At 42.8% G+C, this 13600-nt stretch overlaps 1 protein-coding gene across 2 annotated transcripts in view; it reads right to left on the bottom strand.

Moving 5' to 3' along the window:
• Positions 1–13600, bottom strand: part of dicer1 (dicer 1, ribonuclease type III) — an 81819-nt gene that overhangs the window by 23262 nt on the left and 44957 nt on the right. For both annotated transcript variants that reach the window (XM_084045238.1, XM_084045239.1), the window contains 6 exons: positions 11477–11630; positions 9934–10116; positions 7070–7175; positions 3459–3634; positions 2013–2667; positions 590–811 (listed from right to left, as the gene is read on the bottom strand). In XM_084045238.1, coding sequence (XP_083901364.1) covers positions 590–811; positions 2013–2667; positions 3459–3634; positions 7070–7175; positions 9934–10116; positions 11477–11630 — 1496 coding nt within the window. The remainder of the gene's footprint in view (positions 1–589; positions 812–2012; positions 2668–3458; positions 3635–7069; positions 7176–9933; positions 10117–11476; positions 11631–13600) is intronic.

Genomic DNA, 13600 nt, shown 5'->3' with positions numbered 1-13600 from the left:
TCCACACGGGCGGGGCTGGAGCAGCTCTGAGAGTACCCATTGTGATCCTAAGAAGGATAGGCCAAATGGATCACCGGAAACAAAAACGCGGCTCCCATCCGCTTCCTGTCTATTTCCTTCTTTAAAACGCCTATATCTCCGAATCCGTTTCCGGTGGCGAAAACCGGTATTGCGCAATGTGCCTCGCGAGTGAAATGTTATCGTTCCAGGCTGTAGCCAGGGTCGTCGCGCTACATGAATGGATGCTTTTTTTTTTTACGTGGATTTGCTTGTCATGGAGTCTAGAGCTTTAAACAGCAAAGCGCAGTCAATGGGGAGAATGCTGGCACCCAACGTAAGTTGTTATGAAAAAATGCTGGCACCCAATGTGTTAAAGACATAGTTCAATGTTGAAAATGAGAGGTATGCCCCTTTAAAAGGAGACATCCGGACAAGTGTTATCTTTGACGTGTTGCTCCCAGAACCTGGCAACTCGGTGTTGCCAGGGAGAGTAAACAAGCAACCAGCGTTAGCTCGTTCTGCATTAGTGTTAGAGAGAGAGAGAGAGAGAGAGAGAGAGAGAGAGAGAGAGAGAGAGAGAGCCGCTCACCTTCTTGCTGCGCATGTAGGAGAGGCGTCCCTCGTGCGCGTCGGGGTAGGTGCAGAACAGGTAGGTGGTGATGCCGTGCTTCAGGAAGGAGTCGCCCAGCATCTCCAGCCGCTCCAGGTTGAAGCCGTCGCTGGCGTTGGACAGGGTCAGGGCCTGCAGGATGAGGCCCGGGTTGGGCCCCAGGCTCTTGGTGGAGTCTCCCGCCAGAGCTCCGCCTCCGGGCTGTGTGTGTGTGTTTTTTTGAAAGATTTTTTGGATTTAAAAAAATAATAATAATAATGTTTTAAGATTTTTCAAAAATGGCAGATATACAAGCTCATAGCGCGGCACCGAGTGCCGCGCTATGAGCTTGTATATCTGCCATTTTTGAATAGTCTAAAGAAATCTAAAAGTGACACAGATGCGTTCCAGGTCTTAAAGGACGACTTCACCACATTTTCAACCTATCTTCATATAATTGGTCCTCACTAATACTCATGATAAAATGGTAAAAAAAAATTCTACTCGGTCTGTGTCTCAGAGGAGGGCTGTGGACAGTTCAGAGTCCCGTCTACCAGTGACATCATCAATGGGGAATCCAAGCTAATAGAAACTGCAGGCTTTCTATTCCTGGAAAGTTGCAATGCAATAAAAGAAGCCATTGTTCTCTTGTTAATAAAAATCTAAATAAAAAATGTGAAATCTTGTTGGAAAAAAAATCATGCCTAACGATGATGTCACTGGTAGACGGGTTTCTGGACTGTCCACAGCCCTCCTATGAGACACAGACCAAGTAGAAAAAAATTGTACCATTTTATCATGAGTATTAGTGAGGACTAATACTCACTAATACATGATTGAAAAGCGGTGAAGTTGTCCTTTAATGGGTTAATAAACCTCAGGGCTCTATGCGTGTGTTTTTTTCTGTTTTCTGATATTGTGGAGAAAGGTTTTTGCTGAAAATAGCAGATCGACAAGCTCACACTATTTTCCCGCGAAAGCTTTCTCCACTATATGGATGCTGGGGTTTAAGTGGTTAATTAATTGTCATAAAAATAATTGCCATTAGCGATTTGAGTGTGTTTCTGGCATTGGACGTGGGCACGTATCCCATGTTCAATGCCAAAAAACATAATTATTTATATAAAAATGACGATGTTTGCCTTTTAGGCTTTGTAAATAAACACTGCACGGATATGACAAACAACTTAAAATGACATAGAAATGACCACCTACCGACCAACTACCAATAATAGTACAGTACTAAATATATGTATTATAGCCAAAACAGGCCATATTTAATCATTTCATACTTAAAAAATAGCTTGGAACTTGGAACTTGTAGATCAGCTATGTCGGCTATAATACATACAAATGAATGGAACCTATTAAGCAAAACGATGGCTATGGAGGCGATGATGTAATAATGGCGAACAGGCCTTACCGGCAGGTCGGGTAAAGGTGCTGCGTTGGCGGCGGCGGCGGGCTCCGTGGCGTTGGCGGCGTCTGTCGTCGTCGTCGGGGGGCTGCAGGCTGAGGTAGCTTTATTCACATGGTCTGAGGAGGTCCTCCCTGGCGTACATTCGTCACTCTTCTTCTTCTCCTCCGAAACGGGGCCGGGGTTGTGGTGGTGGTCGGAGGAGCTCGGAGGAGGAGGAGAGGGCCGCTGCTGCTGCTGCACAGGAACTGAGGTAGTGGTTTGTATTGATTCGGTGCCCTCCAGCGGGAGCTGGGAGCGTTGGCAATTGTCGCGTTGGTGGTGAAGGTGCTCGTGTTGTTGGTGGCCGGCTAGGGCAGTGCCGTTGGTGAGGTTCCGTGTGCGGTCAGCGGCGTCGTCTTCTTCTCCTCCTCCGGGCTCGGGGGGGGCCACTACTGCTGCTGTCTCCAGTGGCGGCGGCGCCCCCCCCTGCTGGGGGGAGTGGTGGGGACTACAGGGCTGCTGCTGGGTGTCCGGGGGGGCTACGGTTGTTGGTGGTTGGTGTTTACAGTGATCGTCGTCGTCGTCGTCGCCCTCGTCGTCCTCGTCGTCGTCGGTGCACGAGGAGATGAAAGTCTTGCTGTCGATGGAGCGCTTCCACCCGAAGTCCAGGTTGGGATACCTGCAGAAAGAAGAAGAAAAGAGATTCATTAAATATGTTTTTACAAACATTTAGACGTGTCTCTGAATTTAAAACACCAATGTTTTTTTTTAGATTTGTTTGGGGGAGTCGAACCCGCGACTGTCAGAGGGTCCTTGAAACTAAAGACGGTATAGAATCACTGGTTTAACCCATTGAGACATGAAGCCGATTCTACAAGTCTCCTAAATCTCAACAGTATTCTCAAAATCGTATGTTTCTATATCAGTGGTGCTCAATCTTTTTGATGTCAAGGACCCCCAAAATTATATGTATTTGGCCGCCGACCCCCATCAAAATATGTTGTTCCAGGGACCCCCCAGAAGCAAAGATTTGAGTTAAAAATGTTCGCTTTAAAAATATATATATTCAAAGATTTGCACACATTTTCACGATTTTTCAAAAATAGCAGATCTACAAGCTCATAGCGCGGCACTTGGTGCCGCGCTATGAGCTTGTATATCTGCTATTTTTGAATAGCCCAAAGTGTAAAATAATGCTTTTTAGCTCAAATCTAAAAATGACACAGTTCGAGGTCTTAATGGGTTAAATATGTTTTACAAACATTTAGACATGTCTCTGAATTTAAAACACCAATATTTTTTTTAGATTTGTTTGAGGGAGTCGAACCCGCGACTGTCAGCGGGTCCTTGAAACTAAAGACGGTATAGAATCACTGGTTTAAGCCTAAAGTACACCAGATGAACACAGGGCATCGTGGTTTTCGCGGCCATAATAATTTGCTGTGTTTTTTTTTGGGGACGCGCTTGTACCTGAAGTCGGGGGGCAGGTTCTGCGAGCCGACTCCGGCGTCGGTGGCCGTCTGCGCCCTCAGCTCCTCGGCGGTCAGCAGACAGTGGAGGCGGTACAGGATGCTGGGCAGACACACGGCCTTCCTCCACAGGGAGGCGGGGATGGGGTGGATGGCGCACAGCTCCGGAACCAGGATCTTGAACACAACAACAACAACAACACAATTACAACATGGGGGTCGTCAACGTTTTGTTCCAGGCCAAGGAGCCCCTAGCTGAGAGAGAGAGAGAGATGAAGCTACATATATTGTAGAAAATTGTTTAAACTTTTCAATAGATGGCTTCGTAGACTTGTTTGACAGCACTATGATCAGTGTTGTGCAAATTCTAGTTTTTTTTTTAGTTTTTTGACTTGGCTTTTCTATTAACCCACTAAGACCTGGAACGCATCTGTCATTTTTTTATTTGAGCTAAAAAGCGTTATTTTACACTTTGGCTATTCAAAAATATCAGATATACAAGCTCGTAGAGCGGCACCGAGTGCCGCTCTACGAGCTTGTAGATCTGCTATTTTTTTTTTAAACGTGAAAATGTGTGCAAATCTTTGAATATATATATTTTTAAAGCGAACATTTTTAACTCAAATATTTGCTTCTGGGATCCCCTGGAACAACATATTTTGAGATGGGGGTCCGCGGCCAAATACATATCATTCTGGGGTCCTTGACATGAAAAATGTTGAGCACCACTGATAGAGAAACATACGTTTTTTCAGAATACTGTTGGGATTTAGGAGACTTAGAATCGGCTTCAGGTCTTAATGGGTTAATAAATGTTGGATTCATGTTAATGTGTATGTTCTGAAATGTAACCACTTAAACCCTCAATATTTAGTCAACTTACCTCTTTGCCAAAAATAGCATATCTACAACCTCCCATTCCTCGCATGCTTATAGATCTGCTATTTTCAGCTAATGTTCTCCTCCGAATAGGGATCTAGAATCCCTATTCAAGTGGTTGAAGTAAAAAGTTCCAATCACACAAAGATTTGGAGACCCCCCCCGTGTAGTAACTCTGAGGACCCCCCCTAGGGTTCCCCGGACCCCCTGTTGAAGACCCCTTGCAATACAATGCTAACAATGTTGCTGAAAATGGGGTTTAGTCTGAACTCAACGGGTGGATCACTGGATTCATTTGAATCCAAATATGAATTAAGCCTCATCACATCACCAAGGCTGACATGTCTGCTGCCTTAGGGCTGCCACTTTCAATTCCACATTTTGTTAGGACGGTGGTGAAGTATTACATTTCTCTGACTGTAATGATGTGCATAATTGGAGCGAAGTCGGCTTCTGAAGTGAAGCGTTTACCCCATGGCTCCATACTGCATTGGCTAAGCCCACAAGCTGTATACAAAGTGCTTTATTAGCCCCGGTCGACACCTGGGTTGCAGCCATGTCTTAACCCATTGAGACCTGAAGCCGATTCTACATCGGCAGTCTCCTAAATCTCAACAGTATTCTCAAAAACATATGTTTCTATATCAGTGGTGCTCAATCTTTTTCATGTCAAGGACCCCCAAAATTATATGTATTTGGCCGCGGACCCCCATCAAAATATTTTGTTCCAGGGACCCCAAGAAGCAAAGATTTGAGTTAAAAATGTTCGCTTTAAAAATATATATATATTCAAAGATTGCACACATTTTCACGATTTTTCAAAAATAGCAGATCTACAAGCTCGTAGCGCGGCACTCGGTGCCGCGCTACGAGCTTGTATATCTGCTATTTTTGAATAGACCAAAGTGTAAAATAATGCTTTTTAGCTCAAACCTAAAAATGACACAGTTCCAGGTCTTAATGGGTTAAGCTGAGAAATGTGGATGCATTGTCTGCAGCCTTGTATGCGACCGTCTGCCTTTGGGTTCAATGAAAGGGTGAAAAAACTCAGCATTATCTTCAATAATGCTGGGTTTTCCACCGGCCGCACACCACACCACACCACACCGCCTACTTGTGCCGCCGTTTTCACTACAAGGACCTGGGCTTAGTGGTGTCAAAGGGGTCTGAAATGAGGGCCAAACACTTCCTAATGACTGATCACTCACTGACTTTTTATTGAGACCAGGATATAGCTGTAATACATGATGATAGATTATATTGTATTATAATCACAGTTATAAGGGTCTGTTTGGTTCTTACCAATGGCTGGAGTACTCCTGCACAGGTGATTTGCATTTGTATTCAGGACAGTTGGCCACTCATCTAGATTACATCGTTAGGTAAGTAGTAATGACCTCCACTGATGTCCTTACATTACACAGGGGGCGGAATCGGTAGATATTTTGATGCAGTGTGGTGTGGTGTAGTGTGGTGCAGTGGTGGAAAAAGTACTCAAATGTTTTAGTTACTGTAAGTAAAAGTATCAATACTGCAATATAGAATGACTCTGTTACAAGTAGAAGTCCAGAATAAAAAAATGACTTGAGTAAAAGTACAAAAGTATCGGCATCAAAATGTACTTAAAGTACCAAAAGTAAAAGTACTAAATATTTGAAAATAGCCGATCTACAAGCTCACAACGCGTCGCGATGCGACGCGTTGTGAGCTTGTAGATCGGCTATTTTCAAATAGCCCATAGGTATAAAATAGGGCTAAAGTGGTTAAAGTATGTTTCATTATATCATACTTTATATCTGAAAAGTAACTAGTAACTAAAGTTTTCAAATAATTGTGGTGGAGTAAAAGTATAATATTTGCCTCTGAGATGTAGTGGAGTAAAAGTATCGGAAATTGGAAATACTCAAGTAAAGTACAAATACCTAAAAATTGTACTTAAGTACAGTACTTAAGTCAATATACTTACAGGGTCCCCACACATTTTTAGCAATGAATTTCCAAAACTTTTCCAAAACTTTTCCAGAATATTTAGCCCAATTTCCAGGCCTATATAACAATCATTCAGCGCAATAATGTGTCTCTTACTCCTATGTACAATGCCCAAAGATAGGCAGTGTAGCAAAATAAATAAATAAAAAACAATAAAAAGTGTTTGGGGGTGGGCACAGCCGCGAAACCTCGCTGAAATAGAGCCTGCGAGCAAAAATAGGAGGGGTGGACGACGTCGTTGCACGGTTCGTTGTCACTTGCGGTAGGTCAGGACGGTCTCATTCAAAAACATGTATTTTAATGAGATTTCATCGCCCGCTCGCGTCGCGTCACGTCGCATCACTGGCAGTGCGGATGGGGTGTTACACAGCCTGTTCGGCGAAAAACTACTTATGTTACATATTTCGTGTAATGTTATACATGTTTATGAAAAGGTTTTGTATATTAAAACAAATCAATAGCCAAAAACAATGCATAGCCAAATATTTTTCCAGGACCCTTGATAAATTCCAGGACCTTTGATGAAGTTTGATCAATTCCAAAACTTTTCCAGTACTGGATTATTATTTTTTTAATTTCAAAATATTTCCAGGAATTTCATGACCGTGGGGACCCTGTACTTAGTTACTTTCCACCACTGGTGTGGTGTGTGGTGCTAAAGCTGTGAGAGAGGGGTATGAAGGCATCTACAATAAGAAAGAGAGAGGTGCATGGGGGTTCTACTACGAAAAGCAGACATTTTACCTGTTTGTTCTGCAGGCTTTCCCACTTGGCCTTCCTCTTCTCGGCGCTGCTGAGCGGCAACGCTTTGCCCTTCTGGTTCAGGTGGCGAGGAGTTAGCAGGTTCAATCTGGCCGCCCCCAACAAGAAAAACAAAAAAAAGCCATCGAGTTACTTATCCCTGCCCACGAAAACACTCTGGGAGAAAAAAACGGGACACTATCCTTCCCAGCCAAGCAATTTCCTTCAAATTGCCAGGCCTCTCTCCACAACTGGTGCTAAAATTACCGTGTGGGTGAATGACTCATTGGACCTTCTGGTTTTTCATAGAGCTGGTCACCGGGACTGGGGTCAGTTCGGCCTTCGATTCAATCAAGTTAACCCATTAAGACCTGGAACTGTGTCATTTTTAGATTTGAGCTAAAAAAGCATTATTTTACACTTTGGGCTATTCAAAAATAGCAGATCTACAAGCTCGTAGCGCGGCACCGAGTGCCGCGCTATGAGCTTGTATATCTGCTATTTTTGAAAATTCGTGAAAATGTGTGCAAATCTTTGAATATATATATTCTTAAAGCGAACATTTTTAACTCAAATCTTTGCTTCTGGGGGTCCCTGGAACAAAATATTTGGATAGGGGTCTGCGGCCAAATACATATAATTTTGGGGGTCCTTGACATGAAAAAGATTGAGCACCACTGATACAGAAACATAAGTTTTTCAGAAAACTGTTGGGATTTAGGAGACATGTAGAATCGGCTTCAGGTCTCAATGGGTTAATGTATGAAGTGGAACTACCATTCTCTTCCCTAACGACAAAGCATCCATCTCGTCTCATTACCCCGTTCACTGAATGGATACGAGAGAACCTTCTCAGGGCAAAAAAAAAAAAAAAAAGAGTTTCCACTTACACATTTTGGAGAAAGTGCAGAGGCTAGAAAAGTCGGGAAGAGAGTGAATTATCTACTTCCTGAACGAGTTGAGCCCAACACGGCTCCGTCCATTAGGTAAAAAAGGACACAGACTTTATCAAACCGCCTCACATTTTCATCCATATTGTTTATTGTCTTTGTCGGGGGGGGAAAATGTGATCTCCATATTTCATCTTTTTACGTTATTTTCTAAAATGAATGCCCTATTTTATACATCGTCGTATGACAGCGTCAAAGAAAAGTAGCAGAAAAAGGTTGATCTACAACATCACGTGCATCGTGAAGTTGCATATCTGCGATTTTTCGTTTGCGTTGTAAGCATGTCGATCTCTTTCTTTTTGAGCGGTGTAGCCGCTCCTATAAGTGGGGTTGGGACCCATGACCCATACGTCGTGAAAATGTGTCTTTCGCTGTACTGTGATTGGCTGATAAGTATTCAGACCCTTTGCTCCGTATTGTGATTGGCTAGCGAGACGCATGATGAAATTCATAATATGATAATATAAATATCACCACACACTTCAAAAAAACATTTTTTTTAAAGTGATCCATCACTGTGATGACCTTAACTCATTCAGTGCCGCGCTTATTTATGGAATTTTGGCTCTGAGTGCCACAGCCAAAATTCATTGTAAAAAAAAAAGTGCTTAGGAAGCGAGATACAGCCTTTTTAAGTTATAGGTTAAACAAGGAGTGGATGGAGCAGCAAATCTTCAAATCATCTTATCTTGGGTTCTGAACGTGTTTTTCAAAAAAAAAAAAAAAAAAAAACTTTTATTTTGATTTTTATGACAGATTTGACGGATTGTGGCGCACGCGGTGTCAGGCCACGTGACGGATTTGACGGATTGTGGCACAGAATGAGTTAAATAACACCGCTCACTTCACACTGGGTGTGATTTTTGAGTGGTGCCAACCACTCCTATATCTGACTTTGTCTGTGCGTCCGTCCGTCCGTATGTATGTACTGTATGTCCAATAAACAAACATTGATGACAACATCAATACGGGGCTCATCAAAGGCACCACTCTCTTCACACAGGGTGTGATTTTTAGCGGCGCTAGCCGCTCTATACCTGACTTTGTCCGTGCGCGTCAACGTTCTGATTGGTCAGACCCGTCAACAAAGTGATTGGTCAAGCTTCACGTGACACATGGCTATAAACACATTATAAACACATATCGATGACAAAATGTATCAAAGGCGCCGCTACCTTCACACAGGGTGTGATTTTTTATAGTATAGTTGGTTGATTACTTTTGACACAGTAATGGTCTTATTTATATACCCTGTATACCACTGGTTCTCAAACTTTTTCATGTCAAGGACCCCCAAATTGACACTTATTAGCCCGCGGACCCCCCATTTGAAAATATATGCCAGGGACCCTCATAAGAGAAGATTTTTTACAGCTCTAGCATTGATTCTCAACCATTTTAATATCAAGGACCCCCAGTTTGACATGCATTAGGGCTACAGACCCCCATTTAATGGCATTCATATCGCTGGGACCCCAATTTATATTGTCAAATCAATGTTAATTTAACTCTGAGAGTGTACAAATGGACCCGTTAGGGTCCATTTGGTTCCATCTGTACACTCTCAGAGTTACAGACCCATAAGGGTCCATTTGGTTCCATTTGTACACTCTCAGAGTTAGACCCATAAGGGTCCATTTGGTTCCTATCCACCATTTAGCTGGGGACCCCCTGAAACCCCCTCAAGTACCCCTGGGGGTCCCCGGACCCCACTTTGAGAACCAATGCTGCATACACTTGTACGGTATGTTGGTTTGTTTACCGTTGAGCGCGAAAACAATGTTGCACATTAGGCAAATCATCTGGGGGACCCCCCAAAATCATTTGGGCCCCCCCCCCCCACCCCGACCCACAGTTTGAGAACCACTAATAATCAATGAAATCTTAAAGTTTGTGTTGGTTCCCATAATGCTATACCTGGAGGAGGTGTGGTCCACGTCCAGCAGAGGCTGGTTGAGGTTGGACAGGTCCAGGTTGTACTTGGTCTTGTAGTACTCGGCGAACGTCTCGTACTCCGGCGACGGGAACTTGCTGAGCGGCGTGAGGTCCGTGTACACGTCCGCCACGTAGAAGCGGTGAGGCTGGTCGAAGTTGCGATACCTGAAAGGGAGGGCGGAGAAGGATAACGGAAACGTTGGAAACCCTCTTTCATCACAAGGAGGGAATTTAAATAGGCTCTATGCACACAGCGGCCATATTGGAAACAAAATGGGTCTTTCTTACTTCTTTCACAGGTGTTACCAATGACCCTAATTAAGGCTTCTATTCCATTTAATGTAAGCGCAACGGTTCTCAAACGTTTTCATTTCCAGGAGCCCCATAACTACAAATGGAACCAAATGGACCCGTACGGGTCCATTTGGTTCCATTTGTACTCTCTCAGAGTTACACACCTGTAGGGGGCCATTTGAAACCCCCTCAAGGAACCATGAGGGTCCCTGGACCACACTTTGAGACCCACTGAGTGTTTCCAGTGAGCTAACATGCACAATATCAGCACCCTGACTCTGTTTGACCAGAATGGAACAGAGCCTTCATTAGTATCATTGGTAACACCCATGAAGGAAGTAAGGAAGAGGCCCAATTTCGTTCCAATATGGCCGCTGTGCATAGAGCCTATTGAGATTATCCTCAGATTATAGTACAGTTTATTATTCCCATCGGAACCCTGTTAAGACTCAAATGCACATTTTAGAATATAGCAAAATGCAGAGGGTCGGTCTTTACACTTTCAGAGATAAATTAAGACATTAACTGTGAAATTACTGTGAAAATGGAAGGAGCATGAAAAACGGTTCCGTTTTATTCCTGGTCACAATTATAAAGTTTATTATTATTATTATTACTTGACGATTAATTGTCGCTAATGATTTTTTAATGCCCATATATGGCCATGAAAGGGACAAGGACTGACAGATACAGATATCTCCATATATGGGCATATCAGTCAGATCAGCGTGTGACATAGGTGTGAAGGTCGCGTAGCGGCCCGAACCTCTAGTAGCGGAACTAGCCGATCTACAAGCTCAAAACCTTGTAGATCTGCTACTTCCACTATTTTTGAAAATGTGTGAACATATATGAACGTTGTTCAACATGGTAATGATTATGACGATATGTTTTATGCAAAGAAATATTGTGATTATCTCAAATAATTGTGATTAGGCGATTATGCAATAATTGTGACAGGCCTATTCCTGGTAATGAGTTTTGATTGAGCCCAGCCCCGGTCAGGGTTGCCAGATCTGCTTATTATAACGCAAGATTTTATTTGAAATTAGCCGATCTACAAGCTCACAACGCATCGCGACGCGTTGTGAGCTTGTAGATCTGCTATTTTCAAATAGCTGATGTATATGTTAAAGTGCACGTGTGGCCCATAGTCGCTTCTTTTGGGCTGGTTTTCCCAGACCTGGTTGCTTGTTTCTCTCACAGAATCTGGCAACCCTGCCCGCGGTACCTTGGAATGATGACAGCATCCTGGTAGTCCTCCAGCTTGAAGGTGAAGGGGGTCTGTTTGGTGTACTGAGTGGTAGGAATGCCAATGCGGGCCTCAGACTTCTCGATGTCCTCCATGAACTTAAAGTCCAAATCTAGTGTGCTGGAATCCCCAACTGACGGGACAAAAAAACACAATAAATAAACAATAACACAAGTACGCAATAATACAAGCGGTTAACCCATTAAGACCTGAGGCGATTGTTGTCTCCGCCAGAGGTGGAGAGTATGTTTTCGTTCTTGTCCTTCCGTGTGTCCGTCCGTCTCAGCCAAGCTAACATTGGTCAAGCTTCACGTGACACGTGACAATATGTTGTCACCAATGCTTTTGATTGGCTAGCGAGACGCATGACGAAATAAAAACCTATAAATAGGTGTGTCACTTCAAAAAAATCATTTATATTTTTTGAAGTGAGCTTCCATCAGCCAAGCTAACATTGGTCAAGTGACACGTGACAATATGTAATATAAATAGGTAAGACAGGATTAATCAGGAACAGTACTGGCGGACACCTGTGCTCCGAGGAGCACATTTTCTAGTTAAAAATGTTTTCTAAATCTAACAACATTTTTTTCAAGATTTTTCAAAAATAGCAGATCTACAAGCTCATAGCGCGGCACTCGGTGCCGCGCTATGAGCTTGTAGATCTGCTATTTTTGAATAGCCAAAGAAATCCAAAGTGACACAGATGCGTTCCAGGTCTTAATGGGTTAATGTATGTTTTGCAATTATATCATCGAAATCTGCAAAGTAACTAGTAACTAAAGCTGTCTTTTTTTTTGTAATGGAAGAGAAGTATAAAGTATCACACAATTGAAATGATCAAGTAAAGTCCTACACTTTTGACTTAATGCAGTACTTGAGTAAATGCACTTGATTACTTTCCACAGCTGATTACAGCAGACTGGTTTATTGTCTTCATTAACAACACCTGATATATCATGGCACGGGGTTACGTGCAAGATGGATCAAATTTCACTTGAATGTACTTTCAGGTCATGCTGCAAACGCAGACCCTTTCCTGTCATTCTAAAAGATGTTTGCTACGTTCTGGTTTTGTTATGAGCTCTCTAGGGCAACAGAAAACAGAGTAATGTCCAGTATCCCATGTCATGGCTATACTGTACAAAAAGAATCTCCAGCAATGACACATCAACCCTTTCCGAGAGCTAGCGACCACACAAATAAATCATGGAAACCTCCGGTTAGAGGGATTAAGGCGAAAACAAAAATCTCACGACTGAAAGTGTGTCCCCATCTGTGATTTGCGCAAACAGTGTGAAAGGAGTCCTCCACACACCAGCGCTGTGTTTCCTAAACAATTAGCACAACATGTAGAATTATGATGTTTGGGTATTATCATTCTAAACCTATTGTTCTAGCTGTTCTGCATACTGACAACCAGTTTCCCATTCATTTTAGATTTGAACCATTATTTTATACTTTGGCTATTCAAAAATAGCAGATCTACAAGCTCATAGCGCGGCACTCGGTGCCGCGCTATGAGCTTGTAGATCTGCTATTTTTGAAAAATCGTGAACATTTGTGAAAATCTTTGAATATATATATATTTTTAAAGCAAACATTTTTAACTCAAATCTTTGCTTCTGGAGGATTCTGTCTTCTAAATCTTAACAGTTTAAAAAAAGAAAAGAACGCATGTTGCTATACTATCAGTGGTTCTCAAACTTTTTCATGTCAAGGACCCCCAAAATGATATATATTTGACCGCGGACCCCCATCTCAAAATATTTTGTGCCAGGGACCCCCAGAAGCAAAGATTTGAGTTCAAAATGTGTGTGTGTGTGTGTGTGTGTGTGTGTGTGTGTGTGTGTGTGTGTGTGTGTGTGTGTGTGTATGTGTATGTGTATGTGTATGTGTATGTATGTATGTATAGAGAGAGAGGCACACATTTTCCAAAAAAATCTAGTAGCAGATCTACAAGCTGTGCCGCGCTATGAGCTTGTAGATCTGCTATTTTTGAATAGCCAAAGAAATCTAAAAATGACACACAGACGCGTTCCCGGTCTTAAAGGGTTAAACCATTGCTTTAATGAAACATCTGTATAATTATTGCGCCACAGC

The sequence above is a fragment of the Gymnoscopelus microlampas genome (assembly GCF_963454915.1).
Source record: "Gymnoscopelus microlampas genome assembly, chromosome: 20".
Lineage (NCBI taxonomy): Eukaryota > Metazoa > Chordata > Actinopteri > Myctophiformes > Myctophidae > Gymnoscopelus > Gymnoscopelus microlampas.
Note: the sequence above shows the minus strand (reverse complement) of the source record. Positions and strands in the feature narration are given on the sequence as shown.